This window comes from Bubalus bubalis, chromosome 7, assembly GCF_019923935.1.
Source record: "Bubalus bubalis isolate 160015118507 breed Murrah chromosome 7, NDDB_SH_1, whole genome shotgun sequence".
NCBI classification, from domain to species: Eukaryota; Metazoa; Chordata; class Mammalia; order Artiodactyla; family Bovidae; genus Bubalus; species Bubalus bubalis.
In genome coordinates this window covers 106439638-106462900 of record NC_059163.1, presented here as the reverse complement: position 1 = coordinate 106462900, position 23263 = coordinate 106439638, and the positions used below count along the sequence as shown (strand labels likewise).

The 23263-nt window shown below is 35.2% G+C and overlaps 1 protein-coding gene across 1 annotated transcript in view; it reads left to right on the top strand.

Moving 5' to 3' along the window:
- GRID2 (glutamate ionotropic receptor delta type subunit 2) overlaps window positions 1-23263 on the top strand; it is a 1609032-nt gene that overhangs the window by 1020808 nt on the left and 564961 nt on the right. The window contains exon 8 of the mRNA XM_025290706.3: window positions 2746-2865. Coding sequence (XP_025146491.1) covers window positions 2746-2865 — 120 coding nt within the window. The remainder of the gene's footprint in view (window positions 1-2745; window positions 2866-23263) is intronic.

The window sequence follows — 23263 nt, the reverse complement described above, 5'->3', positions numbered from 1 at the left end:
AAGGCAAAATTGTGGTCCGAGGAGGCCTTACAATTATCTGAGAAAAGAAAAGGAGTGAAGGCAAAGGAGAAAAGGAAGATACACCCATTTGAATGCAGAGTTCCAAAGAATAGCAAGGAGAGTTAAAAAAGCCTTCTTCAGTGATCGATGGAAAGAAATAGAGGAAAACAACAGAATGGGAAAGACTAGAGCTCTCTTCAAGAAAATTACAGATACCAAGGGAACATTTCATACAAATGTAGACACAATAAAGGACAGAAATGGTATGGATCTAACAGAAGCAGAAGATATTAGGAAGAGGTGGCAAGAATATACAGAAGAACTATACAAAAAAGATCTTCTTGACCCAGATAACCACAATGGTATGATCACTCACCTAGAGCCAGACATCCTGGAATGCAAAGTCAAGTGGGCCTTAGGAAGCATCACCATGAACAAAGATAGTAGAAGTGATGGAATTCCAGTTGAGCTATTTCAAATTCTAAAAGATGATGCTGAGAAAGTGCTGCACTCAACATGCCAGCAAATTTGGAAAACTCAGCAGTGTCCATAGGACTGGAAAAGATCCGTTATCACTCCAGTCCCAAAGAAAGGCAACACCAAAGGATGGTTAAACTACCACACAATTGTGCTCATCTCACATGCTAGCAAAGTAATGATCAAAATTCTCCAAGCCAGGCTTTAACAGGATGTGACCTGTGAACTTCCAGATATTTAAGCTGGATTTAGAAAAGGCAGAGGAACCAGTTATCAAATTTCCAACTTCCCTTGGATCATCAAAAAAGCAAGAGAGTTCCAGAGAAACATCTGCTTTATTGACTATGCCAAAGCCTTTGACTGTGTGGGTCACAAGAAACTGTGAAAATTCTTAAAGAGATGAGAATACCAGGCCACCTGACCTGCCTCATGATAAAACTGTATGCAGTTCAAGAAGCAACAGTTAGAACCGGACATAGAACAACAACCTGGTTCTAAATAGGGAAAGGAGTACCTCAGGGCTGTATATTGTCACCCTGCTTATGTAACTTATATTCAGAGTACATCATGAGAAATGCTGGACTGGATGAAACAGATGCTAGAATCAAGATTGTTGGGGGAAATATCAATAACCTCAGATATGCTGATGAGATGACACCATCCTTATGGTAGTAAGCGAAGAAGAACTAAAGAGCCTCTTGATGAAAGTGAAAGAGAAGAATAAAAAATTTGACTTAAAACTCAGTATTCAGAAAACTAAGATCATGCCATCTGGTTTCATCACCTCATAGCAAATAGATGCAGAAACTGTGGGTACAGGGAGAGGCTTTATTTTGGGGGGCTCCAAACTCACTGCAGATGGTGACTACAGCCATGAAATTAAAAGACACTTGCTCCTTGGAAGAAAAGCTATGAGTGACCTAGACAGCATATAAAAGAAGCGGAGGCATTACTTTGCCAACAAAGGTCCATCTAGTCAAAGCTATGGTTTTTTCAGTAGTCATATATGGATGTGAGAGTTGGACTATAAAGAAAGCTGAGCACTGAGAAACTGATGCTTTTGAACTGTGATGTTGGAGGAGACTCGTGATAGTCCCTTGGACTGCAAGGTGATCCAACCAGTCCATCCTAAAGGAAATCAGTCCTGAATATTTATTGGAAGGACTGATGCTGAAGCTGAAACTGCAATACTTTGGCCACCTGATGCGAAGAATTGACTCATTGGGAAAGACCCTGATGCTGGGAAGGATTGAAGTCATGAGAAGAAGGGGATGACAGAGGATGAGATGGTTGGATGGCATCACCGACTCAATGGATGTGAGTTTCAATAAGCTCCGGGAGTTGGTGATGGACAGGCCTGGCATGCTGCAGTCCATGGAGTCACAAAGAGTTGGACATGACTGAGCAAATGAACTGATTACATAGGTGAAAATTGAAGCAATTTACAAACAGTGAGAATTTGTCCAAATATATAGGATTATCAGACAAAAATTCTAAGTTAGAAATAGTTTAGAGGTGACTCAGAATGTTGTATTCATTTGTAAAATCCTAAATAATGTGAAGGCTGATAAACTCAACTGAGAAAAGAATGGTAAACAAAAAAGAGAAGTCTGACCTACATTACCATCTGTTGGAAAAGTGAACATCTGTTATGTTGAATGAAAGATGAAGCTTGGAAATTCCCAGTGAATCACAATAGCTAGAACTGCTGTTTAAGACCATAAACAGTGTTCAAGACTAATTTAGATTTTTTTTAACTTGAAAAAAGATATTTAAAGAAGAAAATTCAAAGCTCCAAAAGTTGGAAACCATGCCTTTGAAGATTTCCAGTGTAATTCTAGTTCAAATTACAATGGAATTGTGCTGGAGAAAGAGTATTGTCAAAACTTGTTTCTGGAGTAGATTCTAAGCTCTCTGGAAGTATCTTGTATTTTGACTAATGGATCCATGCATGTTCAATATATGTTGGCACAAATCCTAGCCTGGAATTTAGTACCAATGCAAACATGTCATTATGAGTACCAATTTGACTCTTTGGGTCAGAATTTCCTTTTCAGTAGATTGGATGGGATTGGATTAAGTGATACTTAAGGTTGCTTTCAATTGCACTCCTATTAATGCTGTGCATCTGTTAAAGAATAGCCTGTTAATAATTGCATGCTTGAGAAAATATTTATTTTATAGATGAAAATCATGTTCCTATGATATCCTCTTTTTATTATTTTACATCTTCAAAAATCTTTCATGAGTTTGTTTTCTCTCTTTTAGGGTGGAGTCAGTGGATTGACTGGAGAGCTAGAATTTGGAGAAAATGGAGGCAATCCCAATGTCCATTTTGAAATTCTTGGAACCAACTATGGAGAAGAGCTTGGCCGAGGTGTTCGCAAAGTAAGACCAGACACATTGATAAATCTGCTTTTTCCTATAGTAATATGGTTATGTTGGATTGTTTTCCATGCATTATAGTCACAGTATACATTAAAGTCTATATTATAGTTTGAGAGAAATGAAGAGGCGAGAGAATTAGAGGACCTTACATACTCACTAGAAGTATTAAGCAATAAATTTTTCTGTGCCTTAAAATAAAGGGAAAGAATAAACCTATTGTTACCTAGGGAACTAGCATAATCTTCTATTCACTATAATAATTTTATACAGTAATGAATTTAGTATTTACACAATGCCTAGCTGCTTGTAAGATACACAAAATCAGAATAAGAGCTTTGATAAATTTCATATGATAAAGAGGGATAGTCTATAAAAAGTGACATTACAATATCTCACTATCCATGTCATGTAATAAGTAGAAAGAAAATGGTTTGAAGGAAATGAACTCTTTTATATACTTCAGATCACATGTAAGAAGTTGAGTGCCTATAAAGGATCTCTCATGAATTGCTGGGACAGTAGCTTTCTCAACAAGAGATGTAAAAACCCCTGGAGAAATGATTTTTCTATAGTTTCAATATGCCATTTTTAGATATTTTTGGTAGGGAAAAACTTAAGGTAATTGAATATGCAAACATAAGTTCATAGGTATAAATCTCTAACTGCATTGACAGTAAGTTGTTCAGTGGGTGTTTCTTTCCAGTGCTGAGGTATAGGATGCAGAAAATTTAGACAAATTGAAATTTAGAGTTATTCTAATTAGCAATAAAAAACCTTTTGGTAAATTTATGCTAGAGAAGTTGAAACTATCTTAATGTGTTTTTATTTGACTTATAATGAAGCATAGCAAACATATATTAATAGAAAACTGCATAAAGCACAAGCATAGTTTATTGAATTATTTTAAATGAAACAACCATTACTATGGTAAAGAAATAGAACATATCAAGCATCTTAAAAGCCTCGTTATATCATTTCTTGTTCATATCCCTGATGTCTTTTCTCAGTGATATCACCATTAGTCTGAATTTTATGATTCATTTCTTTTTCTTTTGAATATAATTTTATCATCTAAGGGTACATCCTTAAATATTCATTTTTTCAGTATTCATGAATGAACACATTTGGCATATATTGTTTTTTCTTTTTGTATTCTTCATTTTGTGTTATTTATTCTTGTTGTTACAAATAGCTATTGCTTATTCATTTCTATTGCTGTGTCATTTTCTATTGTATCCATGTGTCATGATCTACAGTAGCCTGCTTCTATTGCATATATGTGTCACGGTCTACTGTTTCCACTTTTAGGCTGTCATAAGTAATGACGTTATGAAGATTCTTAGACATGCATCTTGGATATATAATATTGTACTTGTGCGTGTGTTTCTGTAGGATTTGTATCTGGAAGTAGAATTGCTGCAACACAAGGAAACATAATCTCAAACCTACTTTCCTACATATTTACCAATTCACATACCTCCAGTAGTGTTTCGAATTCACATTGCACCAAATGCTGGTTTTGTTAGATTTTAAATTTTTATTAGGTTATTCAATGTATAATGATATATCTTTTTGTTTCAACTTGAATTTCCCTGATTATAAAAAGATTCTGCGTCTTTTACTTTTCATGTTTTGTTTTTTGAGTTAATTGCCTATTCAAGTCCTTTGGCCATTTTCTATCAGGGTATCTTTGTTTATATAATTGAGTCTAAGAGCTGTATGCATATTCTGAATATTGATCTTCTGTTATTTATATTGCAAATCGTTTCCTCTCCTTGTATTTAATTTTCATTAGATATAGTACCTTTAAATTTAGTAGAATTGTGAATTTTCTTTCTTGTAATTATTGCTGTTTAGTCTTACTCAAGAAATCATTCCATACTACTAGGGTCATAAAAATATTATGCTCAATTATACTCTGAAGGATTTATAATTCTATATTTTAAATTGAAGTGTTTTGTCTACCTGAAATTTTTTGTAGCTTTTTAAAAAGTGTATATTTTTAAAAACTACTTTCTTCTTCTTACTGTTATTTTAATTTTTTGTTTTTTTGGTTGTGCTGCAGGGCATGTGGGATCTTAGTGCCTCAGTCAGTTCAATTCAGTCGTTCAGTCATGTCTGACTCTTTGTGACTCTGTGGACTGCAACATGCCTGGCTCCCCTGTCCTTCACCATCTCCCGGAGCTTGCTCAAACTCATGTCCGCTGAGTCTGTCATGCCATCCAACCATCTCGTCCTCTGTCATCCCCTTCTCCTCCTGCCTTCAACCTTTACCAGCATCAGGGTCTTTTCTAATGAGTTAGCACTTTGCATCAGGTGGCCGAAGTGTTGGAGCTTTAGCTTCAGCGTGAATCCTTCCAATGAACATCAGGACTGACTTCCTGAAGGATTGACCAACCAAGGATCAAACCTTTGCCCCTTGCATTGGAAGCACAGAGTCTTAACCACTAGGTCTTCAGGGAATTCCCTGCAAATTTTCTTTTTTTTTTAATACATGGGAAAAGAAAAAAATACAAATTTATTTTTAATATAGTATCTTGTTTATTTTTTATTGAAATTTAACTTATATACGATAAAATGCACAAATGTTAAGTCCACAAGGCTGTCAATGATTGAATTCACCAATGTAATCACTACTCTCAAGTTATATAGTTTTTTAATTATCCTAAAAGTTCCATCATTATTCTTTGCACACATAGTTTACCTGGTTTTAGCGTTCATATAAATGGATATTGTAGTAATATGTATCTTATTTCTCTCAACATATTTTAGGTACATTCTTATTTGCATGTCAGTAATTTTTTATTTTTTCATTTATATGGCTGAGTGGTATTATAATGTATGAAAGTAATATAGTATCTTTTTTTTTTTTACAATGGAATTCAGGCTTTTTATTTTTTTATTTTTTTATTTTTTTTAATTTTATTTTATTTTTAAACTTTACATAATTGTATTAGATTCATTTTGATGTTTGGCAAAACTAATATAGTATCTTTTAAAACCCCATTTTCTGTTGGTTGCTGATATATGGGAATGGCACTGATATTTTATATTAACTTTATATCCAACATTCTTGCTCTACTCTTTAATTCTGATAATTTATCTGTAAATTCTTAATTCTTTGCATATCATCTGTGATAATGATTTTGTCTCTTCCTTTCCAATGTTAATATCTTTTATTTCTATTTGCCTAGTACACTGACTAGGTCCTCTAGGACAATGTTGAATGAAAGTATTAAATAACAGTAATAAGCATCCTTGATTATTATCAATATCAGAGAAAAAGATGCAAACTTTACACTACTAAATATAAAGTTTCTCTTTTTCTTTCATTAACTTTGATCAGATATAGGCAACTTTATGTATTCCTGGAATAAACCTGATTTTTATATTTTTACAAACATAATTTCATTAATGTTTCCATATTTATATATATATTTTTATTTACTACGACTTGCTTAAGGTTTTTACATTGATGTTCTCGACTAAGGTTACCTGAAATTTTCTCTGTTGTAATTTGATGCTAAGGTTAAGTTAACCTCAGGAAATGTGGTGGAGAGGATTTCTTCTTTTTATATTCTCTATTAGTTATATAAAACTGGAAGAATTTTTTCCTTACATGTTTGATAGATCGTCCTATGAAGCCAATGTGGACTAGAATTTTTGTTGTGGGAATTTTTAAGTTACTGATTCCATTTTTCCAAGTCGAAAAAAGATAAAAGTCATATTTTCTATTCTTTTTATAAACTTGAGAAGTTTATCTTTATGATATTTTAAAGTTTTTTTTTATTTTCTATATGTATTGGGATAAAACTGCTAGGTTTATCCTTTTAAATATCTGAAACATTTCAAGATCTGAACTTTATTTCTGAATAGTTTTCTTTGTAAATAACATTCTTAAATTATTATTATAAAGCTTCTACTTCTAATAATACTTTATTCCCTAAAGTATAATTATTTTTATTATGTATTATTTTATGATGTATTTATTATATAGCATTATTATTTTTTTCTATGAATACAGCAAAGCAATTACCCTTCCATTAATATATTTGGTGAACTTTCTTTTTACTACCCTTTACTTCCAACGTTTCCTATAGCCTTTCATTCCACTTCTAACTCTTAAGAAACTATACAATGCATTATTTGATACCAGTTGGACTATTCATGCCTAAATATGACAGTATTACATGTATTTAAATGAAATACATTTGATAATACATTTAGAGTTAAGTCTGCCATCTTATACGTTCTACCATTATGTTAAATTCTATTTGCCTTGCCTAATTTAGGTTCCTTTTTTGTCCTTTCTTGACTTCTTTTGGATTAATATATATTTTATTTTTCAATTCCCTCTTTTCTCCTGTACTAATTTACAAGTTATATACTCTGCTTTTATTTAATAGGTCCTCTAGAATTTACAACAGCCATACTTTATCAACATCTAATGTTAATCAATATCTTAAACCTCCTCTTAGCAAACATAATATTTTAACTCCATTTACTCAATATATGCACCTCTCACATGATGGATTATTATTGTTCAAGTTTTTAATATTATTGTTTTTATTCTAGGAAGTCTTGCCATTACTATCATGTGCAGTTAATATTTATTTTATATATACCCATATATGTTCTACTTTCTTTGCTTGTTTTTCCTTCCTATGTCTTTATCTAGAATTGCTTTTCTTTGGCCTGAAGTATATATTTTTTCAAATTTCCTATTTTGATGGTTTTCTTGTGGCTATATTTCTCAGTTTTTATTTCTGTGAACATATCTTTATTTCATCTTCTTCCTTCAAACATATTTTCCCTAGACACAGAATTTCAAAGTGCTGGTTTTACTCTTTCACCGTATTGATGATATCATTGCATGGGTTCTGGCTTCAGTGCTGTGGTTGAGAACTGCTGTCTCACCGCCAATCATCTTACCTTAACTTCTCTGCTTGATTTAAGATTTGTCTTTGTTTTTAAACTTCTGCATTTTCACTATTGTCTCTAATGTGCATGGGTACAGCAGATCTATGATGGCAAAACCTGTGGTTATCAATGTGGGATTTATGGTGACCAAGGAACTACGTAATGCTAAGTACCTGGTGCTAGAGTAAATTTATGAACCTAGAAGAATTTAGCATCAAAGATTACCATTGAGTCATAGAGAATTTCAAAACTGTGGGTGAAAAATGTGTCTTAGAGGCAATTCTCTGTCTTCAAATGTATTTATTTAGTAATAAGAAATGAGTTACACTTATCTTGCTTTCCAAGTGGCTCAGAGGGTAAAGAGTCTGCCTGCAATGCAGGAGACCAGGTTCCAATCCCTGGGTTGGGAAGATCCCCTGGAGAAGGGAATGGTAACCCACTCTAGTATTCTTGCCTGGAAAATCCCATGCATGGAGGAGCCTGGTAGGTTATAGTCCATGGGGTCACAAAGAGTCTGACAAATCTAGTCAGATGGAAACAAAATAATTAACCTAGAACCATAAAATGCGTTTAGTATAAAAATAATTGAGATTCGGAAAATGAAAATGTTCATGATTCTATAGCAGAAAGTTGTGTGTCTTTCTTCAGAGGTTTTATTACTTAATTACTTGTAGAATGATATCAGAAAACATTTTTAGACCTCATTACAATGGGGAAGTCAGGATTGCTATGGAATGTTACCTAATTTGAAGAAAAAGAAAAAACTGGTACACGTTAAGGTATACATATAGAAATTATTTCATTTGCAGATAAAATCTATACAGAGACAAATAAAAGCTCTTCATGTAAGTATTGCTTAATTCCTTACAAACCTTCATGTTTTTTCCCTCCTCTCTATTCCCACAGGATGGGAGAAAATATCTGCTTCCTACTGTTGTCCCCAAGCTTATGTATAGTCATTTTGCATCAGGTTTCCTCTTTCTTCCAAAATCTTTTGTGTAAACTATCACATGTAAGGCTACTGTTAATTTTCCTAAAATCTTACGATCCTAATACTACTCCATTTTACAAAAATACTTATCCCAATTCAGTTATTAAGTATGTATGTGCAAGGATGGTCATTGAAGTCTTATACTAATAGAACCTAAGAAGAAAGAGTTTTAAGAAATAAAAACAGGTTGGCAATGTAGCTAAATAGCAATAATATAAAGACTGAAGAGAGTCCCATTGAATTTAGGAACTCAGGATTCATCATTAACTAAAGAGAGGCAGTAAAGCAATGGGTTAGGAATGTGGCCGCTAATGTAGGACTGCTCAAATTTTTGTTGTGTTACTTAAAACCAAGTGACATTGAACATGTTACTAACTCATAGACAGGTTCAACCTAAATGATTTAGTAATGTGATACATCCAGAACCATGTCTGGAACATTAAAAAAAAGTGTTGCAAATAATTGCAATTTATTAGGAAAATATCAGTGGAGCAGTAATATCATATGTTTAAATTGTAACAAGTTAAAAAATAAAAAGGAAGGTAATGAGTAGAAGAGATAAAGGTAACCATATTAACCCTGTTTGGCTATGAGATCAGTCATTAAATGACTTAGTGAAATGGAGGGGAATAATTTTCAGAATATAAGAGAGATGAGTATGCTTGAATGCTCACAGATCAAGGCTGTAGGGAGTAAGAGAAAGACGATAAAGGAAAGTCAGGTGATCATTGATAGATGTCCAAGAGAAAAAGAGACAATTTGATCCAGAATTAGGTGGAATGTTTAATCGTAGGCACCAAGAATATAATTTTCCTTAGTGATGGGAGAAGGAAGTAAAGAGAGAATGGTGTATTTACAAGCAAGTTACCATGGGTGCTATCAAGAAGTTAAGGGAATTGTTAAGAAATATGTTCTCTCTTTTTTTTTTTTTTTTTGAGGAAAGGATGGTGAGATTATCTGCTAAGAGAGAAAGTATACCAGAAAACATTAGAGATAATTAGATTGGAATTTTATAGATAGTGAATAAGTTTTAAAAGACCTGCAGTGGCAAAACAGAGAGAGATAATTAGGGAACATGGAAGAATTGCCAGAGAGAACTATTGGTTCATATGAAGTTAGAGACCAGAAGTTCATTGTAGCATTAATCTACATGGCTGTATATGTTTTATGCAGCAGCTTTCAGTGGACAGAATGAATTTGCATTAATGTAGGGATAGGATTTCACCAGAAGGGTTTTGTTTTGTTTTATTGTTTCTGATTGCAGTAAAGTCAGGCGATGAGAAGGATGTTGGCAGGAGACTGGCTGAGGTGGCAAAGCATGAAATCTCACTTGGACATGTATCTACTGAGTCTCAGGAGGAGTCTCAACAACAGGGAGAAAGCATAACTTAAGAAAGTAGGAAAGTGAAGTCGCTCAGTCATGTCCGACTCTGCGACCCCATGGACTGTAGCCTACCAGGCTCCTCCCTCCATGGGATTCTTCAGGCAAGAGTACTGGAGTGGGTTGCCATTTCCTTCTCAAGGGGATCTTCCCCACCCAGGGATCAAACACGGGTCTTCCGCAGTCCAGGCGGAGGCTTTAACATAGAGCCCCCAGCAAGTCTGAGAAACTGATGTTGACTGGATTAAGTTGAAAGAGCTTCAGGGCCAAGAAGCTTTATTTGAGGAGCTATGCTACTGCTGCTACTGCTAAGTCGCTTCAGTCATGTCCGACTCTGTGTGACCCCATAGACGGCAGCCCACCAGGCTCCCCCGTCCCTGGGATTCTCCAGGCAAGAACACTGGAGTGGGTTGCCATTTCATTCTCCAATGCATGAAAGTGAAAAGTGAAAGTGAAGTCGCTCAGTCATGTCTGACTCTTCGTGACCCCCTGGACTGCAGCCTACCAGGCTCCTCCATCCGTGGGATTTTCCAGGCAAGAGTACTGGAGTGGGGTGCCATTGCCTTCTCCAGAGAGACATCTAAATTCATAATTGGAAGTATGAATAGCTTCGTTGTTGTTCAGTCACTCAGTTGTGACCAACTCTTTGTGACCCCATGAACTGCAGCATCCCAGGCTTCCCTGTCCTTCACCATCTCCCAGAGCTTGCTAAAACTCATGGCCACAGAGTTGGTGATGCTTTCTAAACAGCTTGTCCTCTGTCATCCCCTTCTCCTGCATTCAATCTTTCCCAGCATCAGGGTCTTTTCTAATGAGTTGGCTTTTTGCATCAGATGGCCAAATATTGGAGCTTCAGCTTCAACATAATTCCTTCCATGAATATTTAGGATTGACTGGTTTGATCTCTTTGCAGACCAAGAGACTCTCAAGAGTCTTCTCCAATACCACATTTCAAAAGTATCAGTTTTTCAGCACTCAGCCTTTTTTATGGTCCAGCTCTCACACCCATACATAAAAACCATAGCTTTGACTATATGAACCTTTGTCAGCAAAGTAATGTCTCTGTTATTTTAATAAACTGTCCAAGATTTTCATAGCTTTTCTTCCAAGGAGAATGTGTCTTTTAATTTCGTGGCTGCAGTCACCATGTGCAGTGATTTTGGAGCCCAAGAAAATGAAGTCTGTCAGTGTTTCCTTTGTTTCTGTATCTATTTGCCATGAAGTGATGGGACCAGTTGCCATGATCTTAGTTTTTTGAATGTTGAGTTTTAAGCCAACTTTTTCACTCTCCTCTTCCATTTCTTCAAGAGGCCCTTTGCTTTCTGACATAAGGGTGGTATCATCTGCATATCTGAGGTTATTGATATTTTTCCCAGCAATCTTGATTCCAGCTTGTGCTTTATCCAGCCCAGCGTTTCTCATTATGTACTCTGCATATAAGTTAAATAAGCAGGGTGACAATACAAAGCTTTGATGTACTCTTTTCCCAATTTGGAACCAGTCTGTTCTTCCATGTCCGGTTCTAACTTTTGCTTCTTGACCTGCATACAGATTTCTTAGGAGGCAGGTAAGGTGGTCTGGTATTTCCATATGTTTAAGAATGTTCCACAGTTTGTTGTGATCCACACAATCAAAGGCTTTGGCATAGTCAATAAAGCAGAAATAGATGTTTTTCTGGAGCTCTCTTGCTTTTTCAGTGATCCAATGCATGTTGACAATTTGATCTCTGGTTCCTCTGCCTTTTCTAAATCCAGCTTGAACATCTGGAAGTTCTCAGTTCATGTACTGCTGAAGCCTAGCTTGGAGAATTCTGAGCAGAATTCTGCTAGTGTGTGAGATAAGTGCAGTTGTGCAGTGGTTTGTACATTCTTTGCCATTGCCTTTTTTGGGGATTGGAATGAAAATCTCAAAGAAAGGCATTTCAGGACTGGAATGACTTTTTCCAGTCCTGTGGCCACTGCTGAGTTTTACAAATTTGCTGGCATATTGAGTGTGGTACTTTCACAGCATCATCTTTTAGGATTTGAAGTAGCTCAACTGGAATTCCATCACTTCTGCTAGCTTTGTTCATAGTGATGCTTCCTAAGGCCCACTTGACTTTGCATTCCAGGATGTCTGGCTCTAGGTGAGTGATCTCACCATCATGGTTATCTGCATCATTAAGATTTTTTTTTTTTTTTGTATAGTTCTTCTGTGTATTCTTGCCACCTCTTCCTAATATTTTCTGCTTCTGTTAGGTTCATGCTGTTTCTGTCCCTTATTGTGCCCATCTTTACATGAAATATTCCCTTGGTATCTCTAATTTTCTTGAAGGGATCTCTAGTCATTCCCATTCTGTTGTTTTCCTTTATTTCTTTGCATTGTTCACTTAGGAAGGCTCTCTTACCTCTCCTTGCAATTCATTGGAACTCTAAATTCAGATGAGTATATCTTTCCTTTTTTCCTTTGCCTTTTGCTTCTCTTATTTTTATTTGTAAGGCCCCCTCAACCGTTTTGCCTTTTTGCATTTCTTTTTCTTGGGGATGCCTTCTAGACAATGAAAAATTCATAATTGTAAAGTTGGCAGAAGTGGGCTTCGTTTCACCTTCTAGGATCAGTATAGTTCTAAGATCAGTGTAGTTGCTTCCCCATACTCTGAATTTAGTCTGTATTATGTTATCTATGCCATTCAATTGAAATGAGTCATGTACTTCAAATTAAATGTACTTTATTCCTAATAATATTAAAGAACTCCTGTTTATATTTCTATTTTTCGACTCCCAAATTGTATTGAAACATTCCAGTATATTGACATTATATAAATATGTGAGAGACTGTAAATATTTACCATGCCTTTTACATTTTGACACTTAAATTATTTAAGCATTCTTAATTTAAAAATATTTGTTTGTTTTTATAACTCAAATGTTTTTCTAATAAGCTACAATTTTTTAAATTAATTACTGAATTTATGAAACTTCAAATCTAGCTCTCAAGTAATTTTGAGAGTATTATGAATTTTTTTGTGGATTTCTAGCTTTATTTATAAATGGAGCAATTCCTTCACATGGACCTAAATACATGTATAATATCATCGAAGATACTTATCAAAAGAAAGCATTGCCAAGCAAATAATTACAGTATAGATTTACTAGACATGTGTTTAAAATTAAGGTTCCACTACCAGTATCTCCAAGTCTTAAAAAGAGTAAATGGCTTTCCAAATGATGAACTGTCAAGCTGTCAGTGTTTATTCTGCTGCCAGTGGCTAAGTGTATACAATGCCTGTGTCCGTATCACCTAGAGCAGGGTACTGTCAGTTTTCATAAGCTAACCAGGGTTGCTTCTGTGTAGAATTTGAATGTGAGATTGACCATTTTCCAAATTTTGGACAAGTCTTGGCCCTCTTGACATTGTATGACTAGAGGTTTTTTTTGTTTTTTGTTTTTTGTTTTAATTTGGTAAGAGTATAAAAAGGATTATTTAATTTTTACTCATGCTGATAAAATGAAGGGTTTTCCTGATTTGATATTTTCTACATGTTCTTTTACTTTATGTCAGGTGGTGATTCATTCAGTGGATGGTGTATTCAAGGTGTTAGACACTGTGTATCCTTGAAGATAAATTAGGAAAGCCTCAAAGCCAAATTTTGAAATCATCAAAGTTTTCTTTATCCTTAAACTTTCTCCAAGAGTATGGTTGTTCCTGTTTCTTTTCATCACAATACAAAATTTCCAAGAAGAAGAATTTAAGGAGTAATATCTTATTCAATCTTCTAAAACTAAGTTTATTAGAAGTCATTAAAGTACAAATTAAATTAAGTAGTTAATTTAAAGGATCAATTTGTGTTTTGTTTTTCCTTAGAAGATGAATTTTACAAAATATTTTTTGTTGGTGGTGCTTTTTTTTTGCTTATGTATCTGAAGTCTTCTTTGGTTTGGTTTTGCTAATGCTTCACTTTTTGTGAAGACTGAGCTTCAGCATTAAAATTTAATACTGTAGATTTAATGTTTTTGAACTTTATCACCAACAGGAAAACAGGGCCAGGGAAAATAGATTAAAACTGGCTTCACAACCAATATTAATTGTACAATAAAGCTTATTCTCTTCATAAAATTGTTTCCTCATGTAAGCAGATGAAATAAAGTGGTACAGCAGTGATCCTCTAGCTCCCAGGTATAGTCATTTTTTAGATCTGTTTAGAATCTTTACTCAGGTTCTCCAACATTAAATCCACAAATGTAAAACCTACAGCTCTGCATTCTTGAGAAAACTTAATGTACTATTTTTGAAAAAGGTATTATATATAGATTGCCACTGGTCCATTTTTAATGAAATGTTTTCCTGCCTGGTATTTAGAAAGAGGAAAAAGCAGCCTTGCCTTAAAGTGGCCAGTTATTTTATAGAGTACTGGTATTCTTCAGTATTGTATTTGTATTCTGATTCTACAATATATAAAATAACACTTTCCTTTTTGTATTACCCTGTTTTATGTTTCTCTCTAGCATTTTTTGTAAACTGAAATTATATACATATATGTAGTTATATGTATAATCCTCACATATGTATATATGTGTGTGTACATATACTATATATATATATATACAGGTCAGTGTAATCACTTTACTTGTTTATATTCTGTTTCCCATTATAGTGTGACTCACACTGTGTAATGACACATTACAGTGTGATCCCCCAATGCATGGCATATAATAGATGTTCATTAATTATTTAATGAATGAACTAATGATTACATGTGTATACTGACATAAGAATGTATAAGATTCTTCTATGTATCTACAAATGTGAGAAGCATGTTTTCCCTTTATTCAAATGAAAAATAATATGTGCACATAAATTATTGTTGATGTGCCACGCTAGAAAGTATTTGTGTGTGCATCATTTCCTTCATTGTATCCTTAATACCTAGTAGAGTTAGTCTTTCAGTCGCCAAAAATACAATAAATTATTTTAGTGATTCTTAAGTAAGATGTACAATTTGTTTGCAGTGATTCATAGACAGTATGGAAATAGTAGATTGATTATTTAAGCAAATAGATTGATTATTCCAAGCAAAATGGAAGGGCTCACAGAAGTGCAGTCTTGTCAGAAATTGCTGATATTTGTAATTCAAGGTCATTTTTAAATAAATAACTAGGCTAGATTTAATATGGTGTAATGGAAAAGTACAGTTTTGCTGACAGATACAACAAGGTTGAAATTCTGTCAATGACTGTGATTTTTAGGACTACTAAACCTAGTAAGTCTCAATTTCTTTATCTGTAGACTATGAATGATACTCTCTATTCTTTAATATTGTAAGGTTAAGTGAATTTATGTTTGTAGGTTACATAGTAAAAGATAACTAAAATAATGCCAATTCGAATATGAACAGTAATCTGTGTGAGCCAGTTCAAGAAATGCAAAGTCTAGTTGCTATTGTCACAAGAAATTGCTATGTGAGGTGGAGGAATAATTTCATTTTAGATGTGATTGACAGAGCATTATGAATGGCAATCACAGTGACAGCATGAGCATTAACCTTTTTGTTTTCTTTAATGTTATTTCTGCATCTAAAATTCTGCAAGTCTGTTAATCAAACTTGGGAGCATCTACGGTTCAATAGGAAGCTAATAGCAGAGAGTCTAGTAGCCAGCATAGCCTGCATAAACCCAGTGTTTATAATTAAACTCGTTATTGGAAAATCTGCCATCCTTATTTACTGCCATATTCCCAACAGTAAATTTATCTCTTGGAAAGTGTATATAATGGATAGAATCTAGAAGTTGCTGTGAATTGGCAATGTATTGTGAATACTCCACCTTTTTTTTTTCCCACCCTACTTTATATATAATACACATAATAGACTTCATTTCATGAGTTTTTATTTTGATGCATCTTCAAGAAAATATTTTGTACCTCAAAGTTAGGTAATATTCAAGCCAGTATCTCATAAAATTTCCAATCTGTTGGACCTTCAAAATTACTGACCCCAGCAGTTTCCTGATATATAAAAGGAATTCTGCACTCTTGAAAAGTATACACTATGGAAGGGATTATTTCTACTTCAAAGGGAACCCATCTCTTATCATGACACAGAAGAGATAGTTGTATCCAGTGATGTTTAGAGTGAGCTGTTGCTTGGATAGAGGTGACTTCTGAAGATGTCCTGCTTCAGGCAAGCAGCACTCACAGCCTCTCAGAGAGAACAGGAGCACTGTCTTTTGGTGGGTGGAATGATGCTGACTTCTCCAATATGGGGAAAGGATGTCTGATTCCAGTTAAACATTTTTCTGTGTGTGTGGAAAAAGAGCCAATGATATTTTTCAAAAGACTATGAAATCTGGATTGCACGCTCAGTATGGATTACTTTCCCACTGTTTGTTGTTGTTGTTGTTGTTGTTCTATGGACAGTAATCTATGTGAGCCAATGCAAGAAATGCAAAGTCTAGTTTCTATTCTCAAAAGAAATTGCCATCTGACGTGGAGGATTCATTTCATTTTAGGTATGATTAACAGAGCACAGAAAAAAGCTTGTTATGAGGCAACTAGTTGCTGTAGGCATGCAGACTCTTGGTAAATGTTGACAGACATGTATGTGCTCAAAGAAACGCAGAGAGTCTGATTCATGGGTTCACATATTACAAACGGACTCAGTTAAGAGTTTAGACCATGCCTGGTACAAAAGAAGCAAGGTTCAGTTTCCTGCCTACTCTATTGGACAGCACCCACAGTCAGACTTAATGGAATCTGCCCCACCCCAACCTTCCTCTCTGTCTTTCTCACACACACATACACACCACCATGACCACCACCACCACGACCACCCCTGCCAGTGAAGCTTCAGTCCAGCTCAAATTCACCTACACAATGTGATTTTAGCCACAAATGGTGATTCATGTCCAAGTTAAGAATACGGAGAACTGAGAAATATTTGCTCATATGTTCTCCTCTGACAAGGTCTCATTGTCATCATTGAACTTAAGTGGCAGATACCAAGATCTATTTCAAAGCAGTTATATGAATCAGCAAACAGTGGCAAGAAGGTGTCACATTGCATGCGAGTCATTTGCCCACATATATTGGCAGTTCACAACGGATTAATTAGTTATATAGTGATATTCCTGGTATGGTAGGTTCAGCTGAAGCATAATCCCAAGAGTTTATCATTATGCTTGAAATTATCTGCTTTGTTCACTTCTGAATTTCTCAGTAATCTGTTAAAATATTTGATTATATATCTTTCTTATTCTCCCAGAACTGTCTTGACTCCTTCAGGGGATTATAAATTCTCCTTCCACAGGAACTGGATTTTTACCACTGGAAAAAGTTTTAATAGTCCAGGCACATAATCTCACCAAATTTGCTAATAAGAATTTCAACAACTCAATTGCTTCGGGATTCTTCATTCAAACTAATGAAATACTATGTTCATATCAGTGATGATAATTTAAATTGTAGTCATGGCTTTTGGTCACTGCTGACTGTATTTGCATCCTTCCTGCCTTTCCCAGCCCTCCAGTAATTTTATTTTCTTTTATGATCAGAAGATTTGACACACTAAAGCTAGTCAGGCACCATTAAGACTTTCAATTCAAATAAGCTGTTCAGTGGTGACTGGAAAATGAAGGTATTGATATTTGCTAATTTGTTCTGAATAGAAATATGTTATTAAAAAACATTTTTTAGAGACTTTGAGATGCCTTGGATGTTCAACCATCCCTTTTAAAGTTTCTGCTATTAATTTGTATTCTGTTTCTGCCAAGATTTGCTTTTTGATAAAAAGGTCGTATGTTGCAATAAAAACAAGAAACACAATTTTTTTGCATTTTTAAAAGTTGAAACATTTGATTGTATGCTAAAAGCAATATATTGACTTTACTAAAGACAGGAATTTTCCAGGCAAACAACACTATTATACCCAGGAAGAAAAAACTTGTTTTAAAAGTTAAAAATAATTAAAAACTTCTCTTTGTGTTTAGAGGAGCAAATATTTCTGAAAGTTCATCAGAAGAATCAAGTAATTTAGAATTTTAGAGCAACAGTTTTCTTGCTTGCAGTTTGAAATAGAGTTTGGTCTATGGCCATAACACCCTGAACATGCCCAATCTCATCTGGAATAGAGTTGCTCTCTAGACATGGCGTTTTGTGATTCTTTCATTCTAATATTATATTCTATCCATAAAGCATTCTGAAGCAATATTTTAAAACTGTGTGTTTGTGTTCAGTCGCTTTGGTCATGTCTGACTCTTTGCAACCCTATGGACTGTAGCCCACTGGGCTCCTGTATCAGTGAGATTCTCCAGGCAAGAAAACTGGAGTTAGTTGCCATGCCCTCCTCCAGGGGATCTTTCCAACCCAGGAATTGAACCCACATCTCAGGCATCTGCTGCATTGCAGGTGGATTCTTTACACATTGAGCCACCTAGGAAAAACAGCAAAACAATTTATTTCCAGATATTTTCAATGAAGCTAAAATATACAGTTTATATATCATATTACTGTAAGTAGGACTATATATATTAAATCAATTTGTGGCCTTATTTATTGAGGATTCCAATTTTTGATTACTATAAAAATATCTAATGTAGTTTTATTCAAGTCAGTTCAGTCACTCAGTCATGTCCAACTCTTTGAGACCCCATGGACTGCAGCATGCCAGGCTTCCCTGTCCATCACTAACTCCCAGAGCTTGCTCAGACTCATGTCCATTGACTCAGTGATGCCATCCAAACATCTTATCCTCTGTCATTCCGTCTCCTGCTTTCAATCTTTCCCAGCATCAAAGTCTTTTCCAATGAGGCAGTTCTTCCCATCATGCGGCCAAAATATTGGAGTTTCAGCATCAAGCTTCCAGTGAATATTCAGGATTGATTTCCTTTAGGATAAACTGGTTTGATCTCCTTGCAGTCCAAGGGACTCTCAAGCGTCTTCTCCAACACCACAGTTCAACAGCATCAATTCTTTGGCACTCAGCTTTCTTTATAGTCCAACTCTCACATCCATAAATGACTACTGGAAAAAAACATAGCTTTGACTAGATGGCCCTTTGTTGGCAAAGAAATATCTCTGCTTTTTAATATGCTCTCTAGGTTGGTATAACTTTTCTTCCAGGGAGCCAGCATCTTTTAATTTCATGATTCCTATCACCATCTGCAGTGGTTTTGGAGCCTCCAAAATTAAAGTCTCTAACTGTTTCCATCATTTCCCCATCTATTTGCCATGAAGTGATGTGACCACATGCCATGATCTTAGTTTTTTGAATGTTGAGTTAAGCTAGCTTTTTCACTCTTTAATTTATTTACTTATTTTACTTGGAGGCTAATTACTTTACAATATTGTGGTGGTTTTTGCCATACATTGGCATGAATCAGCCACAGGTGTACATGGGTTCCCATCCTGAAACCCCGTCACACCTCCCTCCCCATCTCATCCCTCTGGGGGTGCCAGTGCACCAGCTTTGAGTGCACTGCTTCATGCATTGAACTTGAACTGGTCATCTATTTCACATATGGTAATATACATGTTTCAGTGCTATTCTCTCAAATCATCCCACCTTCACCTTCAGCCACAGAGTACAACTCTATTTTTTCACTTTCATCAAGAGACTCTTTAGTTTCTCTTTGCTTTCTACCATAAGAGTGGTGTCATCTGCGTATCTGAGGTTATTAATATTTCTCCCAGCAATCTTGATTCCAGCTTATGCTTCATCCAGCCCAGCATTTCACATGATGTATTCTGGATATAAGTTAAATAATCAGGGTGACAATATACAGCCTTGACATACTCCTTTCCCACTTTAGAACCAGTCTGTTGTTCCATGTCCGGTTCTAACTGTTGCTTCTTGACCTGCATAGAGATTTCTCAGGAGGCAGGTAAGATGGTCTGGTATTCCCATCTGTTTAAGAATTTTCCACAGTTTGTTATGATCCAGTGGATGTTGGCAATTTGATCTCAAGTTCCTCTGCCTTTTCTAAATCCAGCTGTACATCTGGAAGTTCATGGTTCATGTACTGTTGAAGCCTGACTTGGAGAATTTTGACCATTACTTTGCTAGCGTGTGAAATGAGTACAATTGTGCGCTTGTTTGAGCATTCTTTGGCATTGCCTTTCTTTGGGATTCGAATGAAAACTGACCTTTTCCAGTCCTGTAGCCACTGCTGAGTTTTCTAAATTTGGTGGTATATGGAGTGCAGCATTACATCACATCACATCACTTTCACAGCATCATCTTTTAGGATTTGAAATAGCTCAACTGGAATTCCATCACCTCCACTAGCTTTGTTCATAGTGATGCTTCCTGAGGCCCACTTGACTTGACATTCCAGAATGTCTGGCTCTAGGTGAGTGATCACACTATTGTGGCTATCTGAGTCATGAAGATCTTTTTTGTATAGTTCTTTTGTGTATTCTTGCCACCTCTTCTTAATATCTTCTGCTTCTGTTAGGTCCATACCATTCTGTCCTTTATTGCAATTTTACATATAATAATAAACTTCAAAATTCTTGCCATAACCCACACCTTTAATATATGAAATATGTCTTCATTTGATTTCCTGTGGTGAAGATTTGAAAGTAAGAACTCTGAAATAGAATCTCTAAGATTTAAAGGTTTATTTGTTCTAGCTTAAAAAATTAGTATCCATACTTTGTTTTATAAAAAAGGTTGCTTAGATTTTTTTATTAATAGATAGTTAATTTAAATTTATTTATAGTTGAAGATTTTCATTTTATCAGTAACTTCTTATTAAATGTTCACATTGTTATTTTGTATCCTGAAACTGGTACTCCATGCTGAATCCCAAGTGTTTACTAATCATTAAAAAAGTATATCAGTTCAGTTCAGTTCAGTCACTCAGTTGTGTCCGACTCTTTGCGACCCCATGAATTGCAGCACGCCAGGCCTCCCTGTCCATCACCAACTCCCGGAGTTCACTCAAACTCACGTCCATCGAGTCCGTAATGCCATCCAGCCATCTCATCCTCTGTCGTCCCCTTTTCCTCCTGCCCCCAATCCCTCCCAGCATCAGAGTCTTTTCCAATGAGTCAACTCTTCGTATGAGGTGGCCAAAGTACTGGAGTTTCAGCTTTAGCATCATTCCTTCCAAAGAACACCCAGGGCTGATCTCCTTTAGAATGGACTGGTTGGATCTCCTTGTAGTCCAAGGGACTCTCAAGAGTCTTCTCCAACACCACAGTTCAAAAGCATCAATTCTTTGGCGCTCAGCTTTCTTCACAGTCCAACTCTCACATCCATACATGACCACTGACTGGAAAAACCATAGCCTTGACTAGACGGACCTTTGTTGGCAGAGTAATGTCTCTGCTTTTGAATATGCTATCTAGGTTGGTCATAACTTTCCTTCCAAGGAGTAAGCGTCTTTTAATTTCATGGCTGCAATCACCATCTGCAGTGATTCTGGAGCCCCAAAAAATAAAGTCTGACACTGTTTCCACTGTTTCCCCATCTATTTCCCATGAAGTGATGGGACCAGATGCCGTGACCTTCGTTTTCTGAATGTTGAGCTTTAAGCCAACTTTTTCACTCTCCTCTTTCACTTTCATTAAGAGGCTTTTTAGTTCCTCTTCACAAAAGTATATAAATGATTGCAAATATAATAAATAAGATTTTTAAAAGTTAAAAAATATCTATATCTTATTCTTTCCCTGGTCTGCAGTTTTTTATAAGAGCTTTAATCATCACATATGTATTATCTCAAATTTTGCCATATTTTAAAGAATTTTTAAGGTGATGGTTAAATGTTTTTATCCAAAAATAGAGCTTTTTAATTCCGACACATAGTAGTAGTATTGTCATTAGTAAGTTTATGGAACTTGATGTTGCTGGTATGTGTGTTCTTTTCAAGGCCTCAAATTCTATTTTGAGAAATTGTTGTTTTGTTTTGTTTTTTACCATAAACTGTGAGCATTTTCATCAGGACCTTAAATGTCTTTCCAGTAAATTGTCTGTGGATAGAAAACTAAGTTTGCATAGCATTCTTTCCAATATGAAACGTAAATATGTTTGGAAATGGAGATACTCTTTAGCAATTTGAGGTATTTTTATTGATCACAGTAATTCGGGTACAGTAAGGGGCTTTTACATTTATTGGCAGTGAAACTTGATTTAAAATTATTCAATAAGTATATTTATCAGGGTTATTAAACTCCATTATAATGGTAAAATAGCATTTCTGGAATTCTTTTTTATAATCAAAAGTGAGAAATGAATCTCACTTTAAAAAATAATTTTAAAATATATTGGATTAATATAGGTTAGGCCTTGAAATGTCTAATTAATAAGATGAATGCATCTAGCTGAATATAATCACTCTGAGAAAGTCACTTGATGCTCATGAGGAGAAAAGTACTTATCTGCTTAAAATGTTTTCAAGCAATTCTTAATCAGAAGCTATGGAAAGTTTTATTACCTTGGAGTGCTTGAATAAAAGTAGTTTTTGTGGGTTTAAATGGAAAAGCATTTGAAATGTTTTGCTTGAAAATTTCTTCTTTTGATTCATTCAAGTTTGATATGAATCTATATCCCAAAAGGAGATGAGAAATCTTTCGGGTTCAGAAATCTTTCAGGTTCAGACTCATGCATTTCACAATGTCTGATTGTCACCATTTGGAGAAATAATCTGATCTGAATGAATGTACTTTCATTAAATAGGAGACAGTGTCTTTTAGATTGTGGAAAAAAAAAAAAAGTCACAGTTCTGCCTCATATAGGAACTGTTATACTAATAGATATTTCTCCCTTCCAAAAAAAATTGGAAACTGAAGGATTATTCTTGGGACAAACAAAGTAATAACAATTCAGGAACTGGGTTCTTATCTATTCTTAAACATATTCAAGTTTCTCCAAATAGGCACATTTTATTGGTTCATCCCAAACATTTCTGAGAGATCACAAAATTAGGGAAAATTTAGCAGTCATTTGGACTTCCCAGGTTTCTCAGTGATAAAGAATCCACCTGCCAATGCAGGAAACACAGGTTTGATCCCTGGGTGGAAAAGATCCCCTGGAATAGGAAATGGCAACCCACTTCAGTATTCTTGCCTGGAAAATCTCATGGACATAGAAGCCTGGCATGCTACAGTACACGGAGTTGCAAAGAGTCAGA